General features: G+C 42.5%; 1 protein-coding gene across 1 annotated transcript in view; it reads right to left on the bottom strand.

Annotated features, from left to right (window-relative positions):
- EGFR (epidermal growth factor receptor) overlaps nt 1-24,242 on the bottom strand; it is a 209,573-nt gene that overhangs the window by 62,912 nt on the left and 122,419 nt on the right. The window contains exons 2-3 of the mRNA XM_049641278.1: nt 2,469-2,620; nt 1,114-1,297 (exon numbers count right to left, since the gene is read on the bottom strand). Of these exons, the coding sequence (XP_049497235.1) occupies nt 1,114-1,297; nt 2,469-2,620 (336 nt within the window). The remainder of the gene's footprint in view (nt 1-1,113; nt 1,298-2,468; nt 2,621-24,242) is intronic.

Here is a 24,242-nt window from a genome sequence, read left to right as displayed (position 1 = left end):
CTGTCAGGCCTCCACTGTCCCCAGGACTCTGTCTTGCATCCTCTGCTGTCACCCCCGCTCCCCTCACTTTCCTGGTGAGCCCCCTTCCCATCAGAACTGCACGGCATGTGGGAAGGGTAAGGACTCTGGGGGCAGACATTTGGTGGCCATTCCTGGCCATTTTTTCACTAACTTGGGACCTTAAGAGAGTCACTTTGCCACCATATCTTTATGTATAAACTGGTGGGAGTTTAAACATCTGCCCTGAGGGGAGGTGGTGAGCACGGAGTTCCTGATTTAACATGAGCGGCACCGTGCCTGCCACATAGCGAGGGCACGGTCGTCATTATCTTCAGTTTTGTTTAAATCCACTTCCTGTCTCTTCTATGATCTTCCTTAGTTCCCACTCAGAGGATCTTCACAAGTGTCCTACTCAGAGGAATTCAAACTTCTGTAATCACGTCATTCCCTGTCCTTAACTTACAGATGAATTTCTGTATAACAGCATTATGCCAAACACGGTCTCAAATAGGGGTTGGTTTTTAATGTGTATCCCTTATACCCGAGGTCCAGGTAGTAAGACAGGCAGTTTATTCACTCCCTAGGCACAGAAAGCCTGCATTCCAGCCAAGGTCGTCTGGATATTTTTCCATGAATATAAAGGAAGTGATACCTGGCTTAAATCTTCTCTTAACGTTGCATCAGCTACCATCTTCTTAAAAACTTCCATCTACTGTATCTTGCACACAGTTGGCACTCAATACCTTTGTATTTGATGAATAAAAGTCTTCTCGAGTGGCATTAAGAAAAGTGACAGGTTCACTGAGGGGATGCCTGGGTGGCTCACTTGGTTAAGCATCCAACTCTTGATGTCGGCTCAGGTCATGATCTCATGGTTTGTGAGCTTGAGCCCCGTGTGGGGCTCTGTGCTGACAGTGCGGAGCCTGTTTGGGATTCTCTCTTTCTCCCTCTCTCTCTCTGCCCCTCCCCTGCTCATGCACGCTCTCAGTCTCTCTCTCTCTCTCTCAAAATAAATAAGCTTAAAAAACAAAAGAAAAGAAAAGTGACAGTTTCGCTGAGTACCACCTGAGTGGCTCTCTGCACCCACAGCCTCCCTGTACCCTGGCCTCTCACCATGTAAGTTTCTCATGGGCAGCTCCCGCAGTCCGGTTTTATTTGTGCCATAGTTGGATAAGACGGATAAGGCATGGGTGTTTTCATAGAGCACATTTCCTCGGATGATCTGCAGGTTTTCCAAAGGAATCTTCTCCACTGTGTTGAGGGCAATGAGTACATAGCCGGCAACCTCTTGGATGGTCTAAGGAGAGAAAACATGAACACGTTATTTCTCTTGTGCAGAAGTCAAGAATGCAAGATCTAAAATGGGTCAAGAAAGCCCAGGGCACCTACATGAGCTATGCACATGAGTGCTGACAAACATAAAGCATGTAGATAACTACAGTGGGGACATGGGAGGTGACAGAATTTACGATGACTCCTGTACTTTCACCTCTTGAGCCAAAGGGCAATGTACATTATTCAGGAATGCTGTGACTCATTTTACTTGGTGTTCAATATACTCAGAAGAGAATGAAAATGTTTTATTAATTCATTTTGTGTCTTTCTTGCATGCTTTCTTATTAGAAAAAAAGAAAAAGGAAGGAAGGAAGGAAGGAAGGAAGGAAGGAAGAAAGGGAGGGAGGGAGGAAGAAAGAAAGAAAGAAGAAAGAAAGAAAGAAAGAAAGAGAGAGAGGGAGGGAGGGAGGGAGGGAGAGATGAAGGAAGGAAGAAAGAAAGAAAGAGAAAGAGAGAGAGGGAGGGAGGGAGGAAGGAAGGAAGAAAGAAAGAAAGAAAGGAAGAAAGAAAGAAAGAAAGAAAAAGGAAGGAAGGAAGGGAGGGAGAGAGAAAGGAAGGAAGGAAGGAAGGAAGGAAGGAAGGAAGGAAGAGAAAGAAAGAAAGAAAGAAAGAAAAGAAGAAAGAAAGGAAGAAAGAAAAGAAAGAGAAGCCCAGAAGGAGGCCAATCAAATCCAAAGTTCAACTATCACCAATATCTGAAGCCTTCCCAGCTGGCTCCTATTGGCTCACAAGAGGCTACTGTGAAATAGCTGGGAGATTTGTGAATTGGTGTCACTGAAACCAACCAGAGTGGAAGTATTTACACAAAGGAAATAGGCAAATGGTACAAAGCAGGACTTTTTTTTTTAAGAGCCAATGTATCAGGATACCCCAGCTAAAGCACTGGTTAAACGTTTAATATCAGTGTCTATGATGATAGAGGAGCGTCAGGCTAGCCTCCTTCTCTTTGACATTATTTCGTAGCTCTAACTTCACACCAGCTGGTGAAGTGGCTTTCTGATAAAACCTGTAATTGGCCCATAATTGCCATGGCAAAAGCATATAGACTTCCAGTTAAATTCTGTCAAGGTCTTTGTCTACTTCTATTTCCTTCCATCATATGTGGGTAAGACAGTCAAATTCATCGAACTAACTTTTAAGAAGGAAAGGTCATAATTCCTTTGCATGTAGGTGATTTCCAAATTCCCAAGGACCACCTCACAGTTATTAAACATCCTCTGCAGGCTGAGAAAGTGGTCCTCAAAAGTGCCCAACTGGGTGAGCCGGTTACTTGTGCCTTGGCAAACTGCAAAAGAACAAAAGGGAAAAAGATATCACATGAAATGCCAAGTAGAGTAGCAGAAATAACATAAAATGTTCACAAATTTCAACGAACTTTGAGAGTCTCAGTGACTTACAATATTAATTCTGGTAAAGGGTCACTCAAGACAAATATGGCCAAAAATGTTTATCTAAGGTATACAGTTCATAACAAGAGATAGCTCATCCCTATAATGCATGGAATCTTTATAAAATGTTAAAAATTCAAGGGGAAACGGGAAAATTCTATGAAAATCTTTAAGACACAATAGTCTTTTAGAGCTTTGGTAGACAAAAACATATGTATCATTAGATGATAAGATAATTACAATGTTGAATTAATAACTATAAATGAATGTTTTACATTACGAAAAAGACAGACTATCACATTACTGTGAGCCAAAAGGATATTTACAAACATAACATACGCTAGCCGATATTTTCTGACCGCGGTGTTGTACAACTTAAAATCATCGACAAGAGTGTAAATTAAAATCCAACTGGCCAGAGATTAAAAATATTCTTCTAAACTAATGCATCAAAGAATAAATCAAAGGTCTACTTATACATCTAGAAAATAATGAAATGGCAAGAACACACTCAGGTACTGAGAAACCAATACGTCCTTCTATTTGTCCACACTCTATGTAAATCTACCCAGCACAGGTGGAGACATAATTGTACACAGTCTTGGCATGCTCACCTCCCTCATGTTTTAACTTAATACAAGAAGTAAAATGGGGGACAAAGTTAGACTCTGGAAATACACTTGACAGTCTATATTTAAAAGCAAAGGAGATTATAATAGTCACAGCTCTTTGAAAGGCATGTTTGAGCAAGCATAACAAAACAAAGAGGTTTGGGGCTTTTGAAGCAGGGAGCTTGTTAAGCGACTATACTTTGAACCAAAATTATCATAAGAGTGAAGAAATATGGCCTCTGGCTTTGGAGGTTAGATTCAGAACTAGCCAGGTTCTTCTACATGTGCGAAGGCATGGCTGCAATCCGTAACCAGGTGGCTGAACGCAAAACCAAGGCCAAAGTCAATATTCAGGTACTTTCCTCGGAAACTCTTTCTAAATTTACATTTCCATTTTATAGACGTCTTTGTTCCCTCCCCATGGGAACTGCTCTGAAGGGCACCATCTGACCGTCTGCCCTCACATTTTGGTGCCACGGCCGTGAGCACATGTTGAGACACCACATTTTCAACCCAAAGCATTTACACCAACATTAAAAATGAAGCAATCGCCACATCCTGTGCAACTCCGTGGGGATTTCCCTCTTCTGCTCTTCTGTGGTCTCATTCAAATCTGGCGGTAGAGAGAACGCTCGCATGGGAACTTCGACAGTCGACAAGACTAAACCCCTATCTACTGGCTCCAGGGGCAGAATGATTCCATATTTCTTCCAGCTATAACACTGGATGGACCCAACATCTCGGGGCTGCTTTCACTCAGGAGTATGGGCCGCTCTGATTGCAACCTCACTTTGGGACAGCTGTACACAATTGGGGCCAGACTAATCACATAGATGGGGCCAGACTGCTTTCCCAATTCCAAGGTCCTTAAAGATGCCACCACCAATGTAGGTATGGGGTTGTGACAATAACCCATGACCTTTCAGTCGACACACGGGTAAACAAAAGCTGCTTTCCCTGCTGGGAGACTACGGTCCCTAAATTTCATCCTGATTGGCTATCCTTGAAGTAGCTCAGTATCGGTCACGCCTTCATCCCAGCCAGGTGAACAGCATCCTAGAACTCAGGGTTGGAGTGCGTTTCAGAAGAGTTTCTTCAGTTCACAGAGAAATGAAAAACAGTAACGATTGCTCTCATTTTAAATGATAAAGGATTTCAGCTTGTAAATTTCTCTCAGGGGGCGCCCCGGACTTTTCATTACTAAATCAATGACAAAGTAACTTTTGTCAGTAAAAAAAGAAAACATGCCCTTTAAGTTTAGCCTGTTACATCATAGCAAAAATAATTTCAAAAATGCTGTATTTGTGCTTTCATTCAGTCATTCAAAAAAGTGCCAAATGAGCTCCTAAAATATTTGTTTGATGAATCTCTACCATCATCCGTCATTGTTTACAATTAGCATGAACTACTTCTATATTCAGAAAACCAGATGCTGCTATATTTGGAAGCAATAGCAGCATTGCACAATATTGATACGAACCTTTATTCATAAAACATTTTGGGAAGCAACTAGACAACTTGTGTAAAGAAATAAATATGCTTTAAAAAAGCTTCATGCAAAATGGTTTGTTTTTTTTTTTTTTAATTTTTTTTTTCAACGTTTTTTATTTATTTTTGGGACAGAGAGAGACAGACAGAGCATGAACGGGGGAGGGGCAGAGAGAGGGAGACACAGAATCGGAAACAGGCTCCAGGCTCTGAGCCATCAGCCCAGAGCCCGACGCGGGGCTCGAACTCACGGACCGCGAGATCGTGACCTGGCTGAAGTCGGACGCTCAACCGACTGCGCCACCCAGGCGCCCCCAAAATGGTTTTTTTTTAATGATGGCAAAAAAAAAACACAACAAAACAAAAAACGCAAAAAGCCCTAAATGTTCAATTGCCTGTCACGTGTATTCTTGAGAACAAGAAGGCAGCTGATACGTTGCGTGATTCAGAGTAAGACAAGTCCGTCTTGAATTCTATTCCAGGATTAATTACTAAAGGATCAAGAGAAATCATTACAAAGGTGTTTCTTCAGGGGCTTTCTCCTGCCATGTGCCCCAAAGGGGATGCCAGTGTCCAAGTGAAATCCAGAGTGATAATCAGAATGATTTGACCTAGGTTTCCTGATTCAGCAAAGTCTAATCTTTGCTCTCTATTTATACCAAATGTCTCACATTATGACTATAAAGCAATGGAAAGATTTAAATGCGAGACCACTGAATTAGTAAAATTATTATGTTTTAAATCACAAAGCAGTCAGATTTAAGACAAAACTGCCAAGAGCAAGAGCTTTTAAATTCATCCAGAAGAAAGTTGTTGTTTAGCCACTTCCTCATGATGTGACCCTGGATGACTTCTCTAAGCTCTCTGCGGCAGGCTTTCCTCAAGTAGCAAACATGGTGAAACTAATACTGACCTTCAGAACCGTTTCAAAGGCTGAATGAACACAAAAGCTTTAAGCTTTCTTTTGTTCAAGTTAACTACTGAGAACTGTGACTGTGATACAAGATGCAACTGCACAGATGTTAGTGGACCTCTGTGGACATAAACTTGCCCGAAGGTATTGCCTGAACTGGGAATATTTGTATCTGCAGGTAATCTGACTCAAATATTGGGCATTAGATTACTCTGTCTGTAGAATATGTATCAGAAAAGGAAGGGAAAGAAAAGGAACACGTTTAATGATTTCATTAAAATACACATTGAGGGGCGCCTGGGTGGCTCTGTCAGTTAAGCATCCGACTTCGGCTCAGGTCATGATCTCGTGGTTTGTGCGTTCAAGCCCCATATCAGGTTCTGTGCTGACAGCTCAGAGCCTGGAACCTCCTTCGGATTCTGTGTCTCCCTCGCTCTCTGCCCCTCCCCTGCTCGCACTCTGTCTCTCTGTGTCTGTTTGGTATCACTTTAGGGCTATACATTTGAAGCCAAGACAATTAAAAGTGTATCCAGCTCCATACAAAATGCTATTGATTTGCTCTACCTCTTACAAATCTGAAGACAAGTTCTACTGAATCAAGAGCAGCAGTCCCCAGGACACAGGCCCTACAAAGCACTTGGCTTTTCATCCTCCAGTGTTATTACGAAGATTCGTAAACGGGCAGACAAGCTGAAAGAAAGATATAGTGTGAATATCCTTAGATTAGCCTTGTGTTCATTTTGTCACATATCTATCCATCTTACTTTTTTTTTTTTTGATGCATTTTAAAGTAAGGTATAAATGTCAGTACATTTCACCCTGGCATACCACTGATCGCAGCTCAAGATTAATTTACAGCTATTGTTGTTATTGTTGTTGTTGTTGACATCATCCACAACTGTGCAACATCTACAAACTGTGAGGTAATCAACCGTAAGTATAGCAGTTGAGAGTTTCAACAAATGCACACACCCACGTAACCTGCACTCCTACCACCACATAGAACATCATCCATACGGGGCCCCCTCATGCCTCTTCCCAGGCAATCCTGGCCCCTGTATACCATAAACCACACGGTGATTTGTTTTCACTAAGAACAGTCCTGCTTATTGTAAAATTTCATATTAATGGAATTACATAGTTTTGCCCTTTTGTGTAAGGCTTATTTCATAGTCTACTATTTAAAAAATTTTTTTTAATGTTTATTTTTGAGACAGAGAGAGAGAGAGAGAGAGAGAGAGCATGAGTGAGCGGGGGAGGGGCAGAGAGAGAGGGAGACACGGAATCCGAAGCAGGCTCCAGGCTTTGAGCTGTCGGCACAGAGCCCAACACGGGGCTCGAACTCATGAAATGTGAGATCATGACCTGAGCCAAATGGACACTTAACCGACAGAGCCAGCCAGGCACCCCGAGACAAGTGTTTTATGGGAAGTTATCTGTGTATTATCCTTGGGCATCTAAGGCTGATCCACAGTCTGGTTGTTCTTTTTCTTAAGAACCCCCCAGTTTATCTTAACTGAAAATAAAAACAATACGCCTGCTTGAAGTCTTGGATACCCCTGACTTTATGGGTTAGGGCCTGTGGCTTTCCCGTGTCATTATGGGGGTGGACACCTCTCTTTCCCCACAAGCCTGGGCAAATATGTCCTGCTGATTAAGACACAACATTAAAACAAGTTTCTCCAGATTTTCCCAAACCCACTTAGACACTTCTGAAATTGCCTAAGGAAATTTATAATTGTCTTAATTTGTTGTTTTCTCAACTACATATTAATGTTTGCCAAAGCAGTTGAGCTCTTGTAAATCTCTCCCCTTGGCCTCCTAAATTATCTCTGCTTTCATCCGTGCCCCATTTTCCACAGAACACCTTGTTTTGAAGCAGAAATCACATCACACTATTCCTTGTCTCGAACCAAAAGCTTCCCAGTGTAACTGGAACACAGTACAAGCTCCTTTCTCATCAGCCTGCCTTCTCTCAGCCTCTCACTGCTCACTCCCCTAGTTCTCTCCAGCTGGCCCAGTTCTGGCCCACTTCAGGGCTGTCCCATCTGCCCGGAATGTTCTTCCATTGCCCTCCAGATGTGTGCATCTTGGCCTCCCTTTTATCATTGGGATTCCAACTCAATGGCCATCCTTTCAGAAACACCTATCCTAGAACCAGATCAGCTTAAGTATCTACCATTACATTCTATCACGTCACCCTGCTTTCTTTACTTCTTAGTAAATTTATCACCACTTAAAATGATTGTTTCTGCAAATATATATATTTATTCATTTATCTAGATGGTGAAGAGAGGTGGACTTCATATAGATATATGGGTATCTCGTTGCCCTGACTACTGTGAGACGTGCACGTGTGTGCCTGCATGTTTATTTTCGGTGGGAAAGCAACGGGTGGCTGTGTGATCATGGATGACAGAGATGTGACCGTGAAAGTCTTACATGACTCGACATGGGTCTCTTTGCCTTTATTGTTTCCAAATGTCTGATAGAGGAGGTGGAGGCAGGATGTCTTACGAGAGGGTTTGTCCTCACAACCTTCTAGTTGGTCACCGTAAAATCTTTCTAGTCTAAGTAACATATTTGATTAAGCCTTAAAAGCCAAAGGACTTTTTTCCACTTTCATGCTGAAGAGGTTTAAGGAAATCCCAAATAAGATGACATTTATACACTGGATTTTAAAATACAGAAGAAAAAGGGGCGTCTAGGTGGCTCGGTCGGTTAAGCGCCCAACTTCGGCTCGGGTCATGATCTCGCGGTTCTTGGGTTTGAGCCCCGTGTCAGGCTCTGTGCTGACAGCTCGGAGACTGGAGCCTGCTTTGGATTCTGTGTCTCCCTCTCTCTCTGTCCCTCCCCGCTCAAGCTCTGACTCTGTCTCTCAAAACTAAGTAAATGTTAAAAAAAAAATTAAAAAAAATACAGAAGAAAAAGATCATCAGAGAATTTGCCAGAGGTTTTATCATATCAGAACTGCTCATTTCTTTTGCCTTACTGAAACTGTATTGTGGTGGTAATTTTAAAACGTGTACATATGTACATCTCAACTATGCTAAAAATGCCCAGAAAATACACCAAGTTGTTAATGATGGTCTTTTATGAACAGTGGGATTCTGAGTGTTTTATTTCTTCCTTATATTTTTTCAAGTTTTCTGTAGTGATCATACATTCCTTTATAATAAAAAAATACCAAGGGGAAAATTTACAAAAATCCATGTTGAAAAATCCAAAAGAAAGACATTTTAATAAAATACATTTTTAGAGGAGCAATGATCAAGTACAGCTACGAAGATCCTCAAAGTTTTGCATTATCCATGTTAAACAGCTTTATAAAAGTGCTTTAAAAATTACAAATAATTGATGAACGGTGAAGTGCTAGACAGAGAAAATGCTAGAAGAGAGAGTAAGCTGTAGATTATTCACCTCATTGTTCTGAATAGCTGCATACTGGAGCCCTTGGAAAACACCATGCATTATGCAGAGATAGTTCTGTTCCAAACAGTGATGGGCTTCTCAAATTTCATTTTTTCCCTGATCTATAAATTTATTTTTTACATTGGTTTTGGGGAGCATAGGGTAAATTTCTCCCATGGAAAAATATTATAAATTGTGATTACAGTACCACACTACCCTATGAAACTGATTTAACTCACACAACAGCTTGTAATGGGAACACAGAAAATCTATGGTTGAGCCATAATAAAATAATTGGGAAAACAATAAAAGTAAATACAAAGTAGCATTTAAATTTTCATTGGAGGTGGGGCACCCGGGTGGCTCAGCTGGTTGAGCATCTGACTTCGGCTCAGGTCATGATCTCATGGTTCGTGAGTTTGAGCCCCACATCAGGCTCTGTGTTGACAGATTGGAGCCTGGAGCCTGTTTTCGATTCTGTGTCTCCCTCTATGTGCCCTTCCCCCGTTCGCCTGTCTCTTAACAATAAATAAATAAATAAATAAATAAATAAATAAATAAATAAATTTTCATTGGGGGTTTAACCAAAGGTTTTGTAGGTTTTGTAGAAGGGGAAAATCTCCAATTTATTATGAAGATTTTTCTTGATTTTCCAAAACTTTACATTTTATCAGTAGTTCGTTTGTCATATTTGATTTTTAACTAACCAGCAGTTCTCAGCTTGCAGGCATCCAAAGATAGTCATCAAGCTGAATTTGAATCTACGTTGCAATTTGGAAATGCATATGTAATAGTCAAAAAGTCCTCCTGAGTACTGGATGATCTACCAAGCTCTGGCATATCCAATACAACGGCAAACTACAGTCACTCCAATTAAGTTATCAAGCAGAAGATTTTAAAATAACATCTCTTTTATTTTTGAGTTAGGGAAGAGAACACCAAAACTGGTTGATTTCCATTCCCATGACCCTCCTCCTAGCCATTAACATAATCGCAAGCCAAGTTTATGATCTTTAAACAATATGTGGAGTTGGGATAACTTTGTATAGTGTGTTCAGTCTCCTGGGAATTAACTAATGTGTCCGAACCCCAGGAAGTCCAGTTCTATGACAGACCGTGGAATATGCTTCCAGTGACATCAAACATCTATCAGAGTGATGATGGCGATAGTATCCTTATGGGATGGTCTCCTGCCAGTTAACTCTCTGGGTCTCAGTGTCCTGACTGGTTAAAAATGGGACCAACTCAGCATAGTTGAGAGGGTAGGGTGAGCAGTAATGAGATCACGGACACAGAAGTACTTCATAAATCACAACTCTCTCAAAATATAAATTATGTCTGACACTGAAGCTTCACCCCCTAGCAGTATCCACAGCAACCAAGCTTTTGCAATCTATTTCTGCCTATGTTTTCAATGATACCAACAAACTATTTTTCCCCTGGGGGCTTACATTTTTTTTTTTTTAAAATAGACTCAGCAGAATTGAGGAGTTGTGTTGAAATCTGGGATGCTTTAAAATTCTGGAATACGGGCGCCTGGGTGGCTCAGTCGGTTAAGCATCTGACTCTTGATCTGAGCTCAGTTCTTGTTCTCAGCGTCATGAGTTCAAGGCCTGCGTTGGGCTCCTCACTCGGCGTGAAGCCTACTTAAAAAATAAAATAAAATCCTAAGGTAAAATCCTGAAATAAAAGTCATCACTTCTCATTGTTACAGGATACTATCCAAAGGTTGGCCCTAACAACGGAAACTAAGTATCTTAAACCACAGGGCTTGGCAATCCGTTCCATTTTTTAATAGGTAGTTGAATGGCTAGTCAGAGATGAATTTGACCTACATTGTTGGACTATGAGAAACTGATTTGGATTAAAAATGATTTCATAAGGCAATACTCATCCATCTTTTATTCATTCAATCCAATAAATCTCTTTTGAACACCTACTATGTGTCTGGCAGCACTCTGCCTTGGTGGCCAGTGTCTCTGTATTTTAAACATGGTGACACGTACTGAACACAAATCCACGGATGGAGGAATTACGTGTATCAGATTCTCTATCAGCATCTACATCAGGTTATATAGAACTAGGGTTGTAGGTGGCTAACATATACCTTCACTGAATGCTGGATGCTGAGCAGGGCACCCTGAAGAAAAGAGAGCACTGGATTTGGTTTAAAACCTCTCCATGTGAAAATATAAACAATAGTGAATTTAGTGTGTCTGGTTTTTCCTTTCTAGAGATATCATGAGTAAGTTCCTCCTCTCTGGCCCGAGCTCTGTTTTTCTAATCTCCTAGCTGGGGATTATTGCTGACTCATATTCAGGGGCTCTCTCTTCACATATAAGAATACTTCTGAAGTGACTAATACCACTTCCCTTCCAAAAGTCTGGTGGCCAAGCCGCCGCTTGCTTATATCCTTTGCCTCCACTGCAATTTCATACTTCTGACCTATTTCTTCAGAGTTCTGTTGCCTTCTCAGACCTACCAGTGCAGGGCAGTGCAGAGTCAAGAATAACATTAGCGTGTGACATCTGCACAGTCCTTCAGTTTTCAAAGCTCATTCTCATGAAGGCTGCCCTAAAACCTGCCTGTTCCCTGGATGAGGAAGAGCTGTGGCAAAGCCATTACCATAGAAGAACCCACTGAAAGGATGGGCTTGCCCATCTAACCCGTTGTCTGCCACACAGACAATGAGGGGACTTGAAGGGATGGGGCAGTAGGGGGTGGGATGGGCGGTAAAGGTTACACAAATGATTGCCACCGACGGTAAGCCCAGAGAAGGGCTGGTGGAAGAAAGTGGAAAATAGAAAATTCCAAGATGGGGTTGGTGTCAAGGACACTGCTTGAAAACCGAGTTTCAAACCTGTGAGAAAGTCTACCTCAAGACTGCCCTCATTTTACCACCGCCTTTCAATTCTGACTTAGCTGGACTCTGTTCAGTAGAGAACTGGCAAGCAGAACACGGTCTGAAAGGCGAAGGCTGGGTGACAGCATGCCAGAGCCCTCGGTGTGCTTGGTTGGCGACTTACTACACCTTCAACAGCTTCTCATAGTAGAGTCTAGTGTCACATCTCAGGGTGCAGCTTTTCTCTCCGTAGATACAGCCTCACAATCTATGTCCTTCTCAGCAAGGTGACAGGGAGGTGAAGTGAAGCCGGGCTGACAAGATTTCACTCCTCTGGGCACAGTCCTCACCCGACTCACCTACCTTCTGTTTTATATTCTGCCCAGGTCCGCATGACTCACCCCCTAATGACAAAGGGTGAGTAACATTCTCCACATTGGGCTATTTAGTGGCTGGTTGAGTTGTCCCTCCAGAATTCATCTGAATGCCATGCATGGCTGAGAAGCATCATGGCAAGGTAGAGTCCTCACCCTTAGGTGTTGCTACAGCCTCTCAGTAAGGGTTCAGTCCCCAGTGCTCTGTGATCTTCACCTGGGCCACGAGGGCCTGGGTGTTCTTTTGTTCATTCACTTAGTGAACTAAAGCATGTTTCATAAAATAGTATAAGCACAGTGGCCAAGAATGGCTCAGAAGTACTCACCGCCCTGAGGGAATATATTAGCTCTTTGGGGAGATGACACATGAAATAATCACAGGATATCCCAAAGATACTCGAGGTAGAGACATACTAAAGGAACACAAGTCAAAAAGCAGAGAAATCGCCAATCTGGAGTCATCTGGGCAAGGGATTCCAGTATCCTTTACTACCAAGCAAATGGAAACATGATACTCTTTTACTTATGTTCGGAGTAAAAGAAAAAGTTGCTCACAGGTGCCAGGTGATGAGCCTGGTGACTACCATACACAGTCCCACAATATACCACACCTAGAAAATCGGGTTTCTTCCATTCCTATCTGTTTTTCTGCGTTCTCCTCCTCGGGGTCATTGCCCGTATTCTAATTTGGGGGTACAAGTGACCCTTCCTGAGTTTGTTTATAGTCATCTGTAAGCGTCATGTCTCCATCCATTCTTACTGAACAAAATTCTGAAAAAGATTCGTAATTTGCAAGGAAATAAAAGGTTTCCAATCCAGAAACAGGGGACATAGATCTTTTTTGCAAGAGTTTCTCTGCAACTCTATGAGGCAATTCATGTCTACCCCTACCCCAAGATGGCTTAAATGTTCTTTTAAACTTTTTCCTCTATTATTATCCATGTTTTTAAAAAATCAGTCTGCAATGCACAATTGTTTTTAAGTCTGTCTCTAAATACACACACATTTGGAGTGCCTAGGTGGCTCAGTCGGTTGAGTGCCTGACCCTTGATTTCAGCTCAGGTCGTGATCTCACAGTTTGTGAATTCGAGCCCCACACTGACAATGCGGAGGCCTGCTTGGGATTCTCTCTCCCCCTCTCTCTCTTTGCCACCTCTCTGCTCGTGCTCTCCCTGTCTCTCAAAATAAATAGAAACTTAAAAACACAATTTAAACAGTTAAAAAAAAATAAATACACATACATTTAAGTTGGCTTACCAATAAGCATTAGAAAAAAAACGCAACACAGAAATAGCCACCACCACCCCTACAAAAAAAACCCAAAAAACAAAAAACAAAGCAAATGACAATAAAGATTGAAACAAGGGAGCAATCACTAAGACACCAGGAAAAGGCCATTACGCCCACGTTTCCTCCTTAAAACAGTCCCAGTTCTCCTCCGTCCCCTCCCCTAGGCAGCACCTGCCATGGGAAGGTGTGACTAGCTCCTTAGCTAGCCTGCGATCCCAAAGGTGGCTCTTGCAGAACCACAGGCAAGCCTGGAAATGAAGTGCATGGAGATCAAAGGGCACTTCTACCCGGGAACCTCCAGGAGCAAGGGTGGATCTGGAATCTGCCCTGAGCATCGACATAGAACAATCAGTGCCCAAAGGAGCAGGGGGAGAGGAAGCATAGATGTTGGAGGCAAAAGGAAGCAGAGCCATTTTATAGGGGGTTCTTGGGAGATAGATGGATTTGGGAGACGGGGTCAGAGTACAGGGGGCTCGTTGGGGTGGGGGGTACAAAGCGGACAAAACTGAGGTTTCCAAGCTGCTTCTCCGTCTGAGCTAGCACTGTGCTACTTTGGGGTGGAATTGTTCTCTGTGTCATCATCTCCTCCCTTTTGCTGCTGGGAACAAATGAGAAGCAGGGAGCGGAAGAAAAATAATCTGCTTACAAAGATTAGTGGCTTGATTTCACTAATGAGGAGAGTCTCCCGCTTGCCTTTTTTTTCAAGTTACTGAAACATACCAGGACCTCAGCAGAACTGTATGAACCAATATTTCACTTTTATGCCATAAAGGATTTGAAAAGTAAAATAAATAAATAAATAAATAAATAAATAAATAAATAAATAAATGTTAAAAAAAAATAAAGCAAAGTTAAGTAAAAAAAGAAAGAAAGAAATTTAAAAAAGGAAAACGTGGAAAACCATCCCCCAGCCATTCTGATTCTGGCTACAGAACAATAAGGAAACTTTCACTGGCATCTGTCAATGATCAGTGACCCTGGATCACTGGGTCACAAGGTCTGGATTAGAACTCTGGTTCCACCATTACAGAGGCAACTTCTTGATCACGTTTGGTCTCTTTTTCTTCACCTATGAAACAGGGACTTGTGACTCAGGAGGATTCAATGAGACTGTAGAACCCCTGGGCAAAGCACCTGACATGTGGCAGACCCTTAACAAATAGGACTATGGCTTGAATCTGAATTACATCTAGACTGAACCCGAGTAGAATGAATCGCTTCCTTCCTCCGAGCACTCTGAGTGGTGGACCCTTCTGCCTTCTGCTCGCAAGCTGTGTGTGGCCTGGCCAGCAGATGTGAGCTCTCGCCACTGAGCTACCCAGTCTGCCTGGGCCCAGAGACAAGCCCATGGCGTGAAAGGAAGGTGTCTGGACCCATACCTGCCCAGGGAGTCCATGCTGGGCACTTAAAGCTGAGGAAGCCACACCTATTACATGCCTTTTAGAATTCCCTTAAGGGAACTCCCAACTTGCTGCTCAGAACATTCTCTACTGTTATTTTTCACTTAGAAAAAGCCTCGTCTGACCCTTTGTGGTGGTTTCGTAAGAGTAGTTGGATTTTTGTGCTGTGTGCATGCACATGTTTTTATTTAATGCTTGCTTTAAAATGGGCATTTTTTCATTTACTCCTACTTAATCTAAATATTCCTTTTAAGTTTCACTTTCAAATGAGAAGAGGAAATAGCAGTGCAGAGAGCAGATTTAGGAGGACAGACCTGGTCCCAGTGGGGGAGGTCCAAAGCCTCTTTCCCTAGCTAGCTCCGTGTGACCAAGCCCACTTCCCGGGTTCATGGACAAAGATGAAAACAGACCTGAAAATCACTGACACTAAGTTAAGTCAGGAGAAGCCCAAGCCAAGTTTCTGCCACAGGAGAATTTTCATTTTCGCTCATATACTATTGTTTCTAGAACATATTCACCCCTCCATGAAGAGAGCTGTCAATTAACATTAGCCATTCTCCTATGCAACCATTTGCTATTAGATGCATCACCTGCCTGAAAAAAGGAGGAAATAGCAGGTCTAAGTCTAGAAAAGAGAGAACCTGAAACACCCTTTATGGTATTCCAGAGCAGGGGCTGGCAAACATTTTCTGAGAATAGCCAGAGAGTAAATATTTTCAGGTTTGCAGATCATAAAGTGTCCGTCTCAACCTCTCAGCTCTGCTGTTGGCAGGCAAAAACAGCCAGTAGCTGGAATTCATTTAAGCAAATGAGCAGGCATGTGGCATTCTGTGCCAATAAGCTTTGTTTACAAAAACAGCCAGTAGCTGAATTTGAACCATGGGCTGTGCTTCACCAGCGTCTGTATTAGAGGAAAGCCTACGAGGAGGTCAGGAAGTATACGATTAGATTTCCCTTTTCCGTGTACTTTCTAGAAGGTACATGTGGTTAAAAAGAATCATTCTCCTCCAAGGCCAAACTCCTGAAGAATTTCCTTAGGGTTTTACCCAAGGGATACAGGAGTGCTGATACATAGGGGCACTTGTACCCCAATGTTTATAGCAGCACTCTCAACAATAGCCAAATTATGGAAAGAGCCTAAATGTCCATCAACTGATGAATGAATAAAGAAATTGTGGTTTATATACACAATGAAATACTATGTTGCAATGAGAAAGAATGAAATATGGCTTTTTGTAGCAACATGGATGGAACTGGAAAGTGTTATGCTAAGTGAAATAAGTCACACAGAGAAAGACAGATACCGTATGTTTCCACTCCTATGTGGATCCTGAGAAACTTAACAGAAGACCATGGGGGAGGGGAAGGAAAAAAAAAAGGTTAGAGAGGGAGGGAGCCAAAACATAAGAGACTCTTAAAAACTGAGAACAAACTGAGGGTTGATGGGGGGTGGGAGGGAGGGGAGGGTGGGTGATGGGCATTGAGGAGGGAACCTGTTTTGATGAGCACTGGGTGTTGTATGGAAACCAATTTGACAATAAATTTCATATAAAAAAAAAGAACTTTCTTAGGGTTAAGATCTTCCTATTTCATCAGCTAAATAGAGGAATTGAAGATAACAAGGTACTAAAAACTGATAGGGAAGTGCAGGGGCTGGGAATCGTCACTGACGTGTGTTTGTGTAGGCGGTGTTGCAGTTCTACGCTAGGCATCGTTTACTTTTAGAAGTGAATGTCCAACTCTACACCTCCCCACCTGAGAATCCTGGTCTTCCATGTTCATGGCAAATGTTTATCAAGTCCTGCTAGTCTGCCCTGAATTTCAATCCTGCTACGAGTTTGTGAAGCAATATACTTGTATTTCTAACTCTATCACATAATCAGTCCCTACAGTGATCTGAAGCTGGGCCCCTGATAATTTCTGGCTTAACACAGTTGCAATTTATTTCTCCTCTACCTTACAGCCCTGCAGATATGGGAAGACAATGAATGATTGCTTCTCACTGCTCTCACCCTGTGTGGCCTCCCTTCACAGCGACATCCTCCCGAAAGACTACCCCATCCAGCTAGCTCCTCTTCCCAGGTCCTCAGTCCTGTGGCTGACTCTTATGGACTTGCACTTGCTCATACTTGGGCGGTGAGAGCATTCTGTTGTTTCACAGCACATTTTGTCTCTCTTAAAGAATAATGTGTCATCTGAGAACAACAGCAAACATTCTGTCTCCCTTGGCTCCCATTTAGTTCATTATACTGAGAAATTCAGCAAGGAATGAAAGACGAATAAATACTGCTGAATTACTCAAATTTCTGCATTAACGTCACATGTGAGTTCTCAGACTTGATCCACTTCTTTTAAGTTTAATAACTAATAAGGCAGTTGAGCAATGAAAATGGAATCTCTCTGCTGCATCTATTAATAGTAGGGCTGACGGTAAATTCCTCTCCAACTTGGACGAGGAAGTATTTTTCCTTGCTTGGGTCTCTCTTACATGTTCGTTTCGATCACATCCCAGTAGCCTAAGATAATGAGACTGGCTAGTGACTGCAGATATAGAATTCTGACGTTGAAAGCCCATCTTCTAACTGAATACATCTGAGATTTAACCAGCGCAATCAATGTCTTCCCCAAACATGAGTCTGTTAGAATAATAAGAAAACATATCATTGCCATCCTTGCTCTATTATTATTATCCAACAGAATACATAAAAACAACTCATCCAGGTGACTTACAAAACGTATTTCATATCTTCCTTTGAAGAAATTTCTACCGTCCACTTTTCTCTGACGTTTTTATCTTGCTGACAGAAAACATTTTGTGATTCTCTTCTTCCCTAAGCTTTCTTAAACAGCCTTCACATTTAAATACAATGACTAAGGTGAACTGTTCCACCACGATTAAAAAAAAGTCCAGGCCGAAGAATACTAGAGTGGACGTCCTTACCTCTTAGTAAGAAACTATTTGATTTTTTTCCCTGCAGGGAAAATTAAAGACTAATCTCCAGGAGGCACATATGCTGCTTTGGGCCAAAAGTGTCTCTCAAAATGCAAGTGCTATTAGGTGAAGCGATAAGAAGTCCACCAGGATGCTCTGTGGTGAAAGGAACCTGCGGCCAAGTCACCGGGCCGAGAAAAGCACTAAGAACGAAAGCTCCTTACCCCTGTGATCTAAGGACCAAATCCTGGCTCAACAATTCACTCCAGGAGATCGGAAACCTTTCTATTTGTTCTCGTGCCAGCCCTGGCTTCTCTGGCTGTCCCATTCAATCTGACAGAACATGTTGATGAAGATAAAGTCATTCTTGGCAACCCGGGGCTCTGCATGTCCCTGCAAGGCCAGTGCTGCGTGAGGGTGGCATCCGACGGCCTTTGAAATGGCTGGAGGCCTAGGCCCCGTATACTGGACATATTTCAATAACTCAGTAATCTGTAATCTAAAGCACTTTTTTGTTTGTGTTTTTTTTTGTTTGTTTATTTGTTTGTTTTTGCTTTTCCAGCTGACTCTCTGGTTATTGAAGCCAGTAACCAGAGAAGTAAAAAACTGTAAGGATGTGCTTTACGCCTTAACCGAACTCATCCTTAAGCTGTTTATTCTGGCAAGTTGTCAAATCTTGAGAAAGGGGGGAGCGGGCGGGGCGGGGAATGGTGGCCGCAGAAGGGGGCTGTAAGAGTGCCTTCCAGTGAACTAATTTCTACTCTGCTGAATGGCCACTCAAATCAGATTGTTTTCCCCGAAGCCGAGAAAGTTTTCTACACAAGCATTTCTTTGTAAGCTCAATTAACTTTTACAATAATTTGTGCTTTTAGTTGAAGAACTACAGATGTTATGTGGGTGGTGGCCAGGGTGAGGGGCTGGGGATGAGAGCATGAGGGAATATGGCCGCCCCTTCTGGAAAATGTGGCCACACTTCCTCTCATGGAAAAAGCACATCAATTTTTAGGATTACTAAAAAATTTAAATCGTTTGTAGAACTAGAGAAAGCCAGGGATGTTTGGTTTGGGGGAGGCCAGACTGGGCCATCTCCCAGCTCCCCTCCCTCCTAATGAAACCCAGATCTTTGTGACAGGATTATCTGGAATTGTAATTTCATGCTTGGAAACAGTCCAAAAGTTGGGTAGCAGAACCCGGTCATTCATCAAATGCTTGCCTCAATTTGCAAAAGAAATACAAAACCGAAAATATCAAATAACAATTAGGAGTAAGTACTAATGTGCCAAGCGAGGGAGGAGCTCTTATTAACTTAATTAATTTTCACTGGGAATGGTTTTTACCATTAGAAAGACACTTGCTTTTTTCCTCTGAAGTCTATTCATTTATTACTGAGTGTTGATTTGAGGTTAAATAGGGGTGTTTGCGTTTTGCTGGATGTTGGTGTCATTTCATAAAACAATTCCTAAATCCCACAATACTTGTCATATAATGAATGCTATACTCAGTATACACTCATTCACTCACAAAAAAATCACATTTACAAAATGCCTTATAGTTTATACTTGCAAATCATCTAGACTTTGTAATTCATGTCTAACACGTAAGCTATTAAAAAAAAAACTAATAAGGAAACCACTGAGAATCAGGTCCACCAGAATAAAATGCTCCTTGTAATCTTCGTCCACTTGTGACTTCCATGCAAGTGGTTAATCAGATCCAGCTCAGAAAATATTTCCCTTCACCATTCATCCAGCATGGTGGCCAAGTGCACAAAGGTCAGCCATCGGGGCCGAAGGCTGTCCTGCCGAAGCATGTGGGCTCCAGCTCTGGATGCCTGCCTGTGAACAAGCTAGTGGTGTCACCTTGGGCAAATTACTTCTTGCTGAGCCTCACTTTGTTCATCTGTGAAATGAGGATAAGAAGTGCCTCCCTCATGGGAGGTGCAGTTGTTAACATCTATAAAAGAGTGTTGGGCTCCTGTGAACCATCATCATTGTCGTCATCATCTCTGTGGTGTTGCTGTGTGCCACACAACACTCGAGGTCCAGGGACATGCACAGATAGCAATGACACTGTTCCTGCCTCATGAAACTTAACAACCCCGTGGGGAAGACAGACTTGCACCAAACTGTTGAACAATTCAGGACCAAACTGCAGTTGTGATCATGGCTGTGCGGATGCTTCTAGAATGTAGAAACTCGACCTGGTCTGGCAGGTTGTGGCAGGATTCCCTGAGGAATGGCCATTCAGCTGAGCTCTTAAGGACAAGAGGAGCTTGGCAAAGTGTGTGGAGAAGTCTCGGGGCTTCCTTGCAGAAGGAGTGGCCATAGTGAAAGGTTCTGTGACTGAGCAGAAATCTAGTACAGAGGGAAAGTACCGGAAATTGGGAGGCAGAGGATGGCCAGCTGAGGAGCTTGTTAAGAAGGATTTTGATTCCATTTTAAGGGCAATAAGAAGCCACTGACAGGTTTTAAACAAGGAGGAACTTGCTCAGATTTGTGTTTTTAAAATACCTGCTGCTTTTTAAAGAAGGATCTAGATGATGCCCGGAAGTGGGCATGTCTATAAGAGGAGGGGTCCTTGTGGTGAAAGAAATCTGTGTTGCCATTCATATCCTGCTTGTGATATCACATGTTCCTGCTGGGGAAAACTGGGTAAAAGATACGTGGGACTTTTCTGTTTTATTTCCTACAGCAACATGTAAATCTATACTTCCCTCAAAACAAAAAGTTAAAAAAATTTTTTTAATGTTTATTTTATTTTTGAGAAAGACAGAGACAGAGCACAAACAGGGGAGGGGCAGAGAGAGAGAGGGAGACACAGAATCTGAAGGTTCCAGGTTTTGAGTTGACAGCAGAGAGCTCGATGTGGGGCTCAAACTCACAAACTGCGAGGTCTTACAAAAAACAGTCATCCCTAAGTACGTGTTAGCTTTGCAGGAAGAGCCAGCACCCTAATGCTGGAGGCCCACGGTGCTACTGGTAATGAAATGAGCTTGGGTTTTGGCAATGCCTTGGTGACAGGTGACTCATCCTCTAAGTGGGATGGATAGAGTAAAGCATAATAGCTTATACTTTTTAAACACTGTGACTTTTTTTCTTATAAAGATAGAAGCCATCATTTTTTATTTTTCATTTTATTTTTTTAAGCTTATTTATTTTGAGAGAGAGCAAGTGGAGGAGGGGCAGAGAGAGGGAGAGAGAATCCCAAGTACAGAGCCCGATGCAGGGCTCGATCTCACAAACCCATAAGATCATGACCTGAGCCAAAATCGAGAGTTGATGCTTAACCGACTGAGCCACTCAGGAGCCCCCAGAAGCCATTATTGTTTTTTTTTTAATGTTTATTCATTTTTGAGATGGGGGGAAGTGCAGAGAGAGAGGGAGACACAGAGTTCAAAGCAGGCTCCAGGCTCCGAGCTGTCAACACGAGCCCAGTGTGGGGCTCGAACTCACAAACCACGAGATCGTGACCTGAGCCGAAGTCGGACACTTAACCAACTGAGCCACCCAGGTGCCCCCCCTTTTGTCAGTGTTTCTTTATTTTTGAAGAAGCCATTATCTTTTAAAGCATGTGGTTTTTCAATGGTGCATACTTGGTTTATGACTAAGAATTATTTTTCTTCGTGCCATGCTGCATCTTGGTAAAATTAAATAATCTCCCTCTTCTAACTTAAAAAAAGAAAGTCAGTCCTCGCCACCATGTGGAGAAGGGAGTGTGGCCTCCAGAGGGAGTGTGGACAGACCAGTTAGGTGACTGCAGCTGAAATCTAGAACCTCATGACTCGGTGCAGTGTGTGGGCCAGCGACATCAGCCTTGCCTGGAAGCCTGTTAGAGATGGGGAGTCCTCCCCACAGACTCTCAGGATCAGAATCCGCATCTTCACAAGCTTTCCAGGAGATGCCTCTGCACCGAGATTTCCACGCAGTGCACCAGAATGGTGAAAGGGTCACAGACAACCCTGACAAATATTAAGGAGTCTGAATCAACAGAACTGGGGATGGCTTAGTTCTAGAACTACAAGAGACTGTCAGAGGCCATGGATCTTTCCAGGTAAAAATCTGGAATATTCAAGCAGCAGAGGACTAGATCATAGTTCAAAGGCCTAGATCACAGGGGAAGACTTTAGTTCAGTCTGGCCAGGGCAAGAAGGGCAGACATCCTTGGGCAGTGTGTCCCTGCTAGGGCTGTGGAGAACAGCAGAGCCCTTAAGGGACAACCAGGTGGTGATGGCTCTTCACTGTTCTGTTGGGTTCGAGTCAGCAAAGTGCACTGCCCGTGATGGCTGCACCCTCTGCTTTAGTTATACCCTGTCCAAACCCACATATGACAACGCACATTTCATCAGGATCCCAAGACCCATAGGATTCACACAGGGTCCCCTATCATTTTCCAACCATACTTTACAACCGAAGAAGATTATCCACACTACGATAACTTTGGGCTTAAATTGGAGATTTTGGAAATCTGAAAACTTCACAACACAGTCCAGGAAGTCTCTGGAGCCTTGCTCGGTCCATAGATGTAGTCTGTGGTCTCTGGTTTGAATGATTTAGTCAATTTCATGCCTAATGTGCCTTAAAAAACCTGACAGAGATTGGAAACATATTGATATCCATAAAACATGCTGAAACAAAGCTTTTAGAGTTGACTGAAGTACCATGGGATGTCACAAGAACATTTTGTGCCAAAAGCACAAGGGGAAAATACCAACAAGCCCGGGCATCTGAAAAACATGACCGATCTAGAGCAAAGTTGTTTCCTATAACTTAAGCTATAGTTTTCTTGCTCGTATCCTTGTTCCTTCATGTACGGTCCCTAATTAGACTTTGGAACTACACACACACACACACACACACACACACACACATACACACACACACACTGCCCTCCACACAAACACATACACCCAGCTTTGATTCTGTGTTTGAGCTGGGACAAGTCAGCTGCTCTAATCTTTTATTACATTCCCCCCACATTTTGATCCCTGTCTGTGTCTTCTCCTGCAGGCCTTCCTTTTCTTGGATTTGCACTGACATTTAGATCAATGAGACGTCGCAGCTCCTCTCTTCATAAAATGAAGCGTTTGATAAATACAAGATAAGACTCTCCAGGATGTTGCCTGCAATTGTTTGCTTACAAGTAAACTCTGAAGACATCTTACAAGTAGGTACACTTCAAATGTGAAGAAATGCATTTCCCCAGACTCTATACTAAAGTGGAGTGGGGGACCTAAAAGCTTGTAAGAATACATCTGTTCTGGGGCATAAAATCTGAAGCAGAAATATAAAATACTTTTAGTTAAGTTTTCTTTATATAGGCTTATAAAAGATATGATGATGCTAATTACTATCAGTAAATTTTGAACATTAATTTCTTACTTGGTTGAACAGATATTTATGTGCCAAAGAATGACTCTTTGATTCCTTGGTTTCCCCACAATGTCCCTGTTATTTCATTAATTTATCTAGTCTTATTAGGTCATGCCATTTTTTTCTAGACAAGAAATTTAAGATGAAACTGGTAAAATGGAGGCACCAATATCTCCTACAGCAAGCCAGTAGACGAAAAAGGAATTTGTGACCTAGTCTAATGACTTTTTGCTGATCATAGATTAGCCTAGTCATCATTGGAAAATAACCCAGCATGTGGATTATTTTAAAGTGATCTTGGGGCGCCTGGGTGGCGCAGTCGGTTGAGCGTCCGACTTCAGCCAGGTCACGATCTCGCGGTCCGTGAGTTCGAGCCCCGCGTCAGGCTCTGGGCTGATGGCTCGGAGCCTGGAGCCTGTTTCCGATTCTGTGTCTCCCTCTCTCTCTGCCCCTCCCCCGTTCATGCTCTGTCTCTCTCTGTCCCAAAAATAAAATAAAAAATGTTGGAAAAAAAAAAAAAATTTAAAGTGATCTTTGCACCCAAGGTATGCTACTTGTAAACTATTAATTGATTAACTAGTCAATTAAATCCTCCATCACTATTTATTTTATTTTATTTTATTTTATTTTATTTTATTTTATTTATTTTATTTTTTAACGCTTATTTATTTTTGAGACAGAGAGAGACAGAGCATGAACGGGGGAAGGTTAAGAGAGAGGCAGACACAGAATCTGAAACAGGCTCCAGGCTCTGAGCTGTCAGCACAGACAGAGCCTGACATGGGGCTCGAACTCATGGACCGTGAGATCATGACCTGAGCCGAAGTCAGACGCTTAACTGACTGAGCCACCCACGTGCCCCCCTCTGTCACTATTTATTGAAGGCAAG

Source organism: Panthera uncia, chromosome A2, assembly GCF_023721935.1.
Source record: "Panthera uncia isolate 11264 chromosome A2, Puncia_PCG_1.0, whole genome shotgun sequence".
Lineage (NCBI taxonomy): Eukaryota > Metazoa > Chordata > Mammalia > Carnivora > Felidae > Panthera > Panthera uncia.
This window is presented reverse-complemented; position numbering and strand designations above follow the sequence as displayed.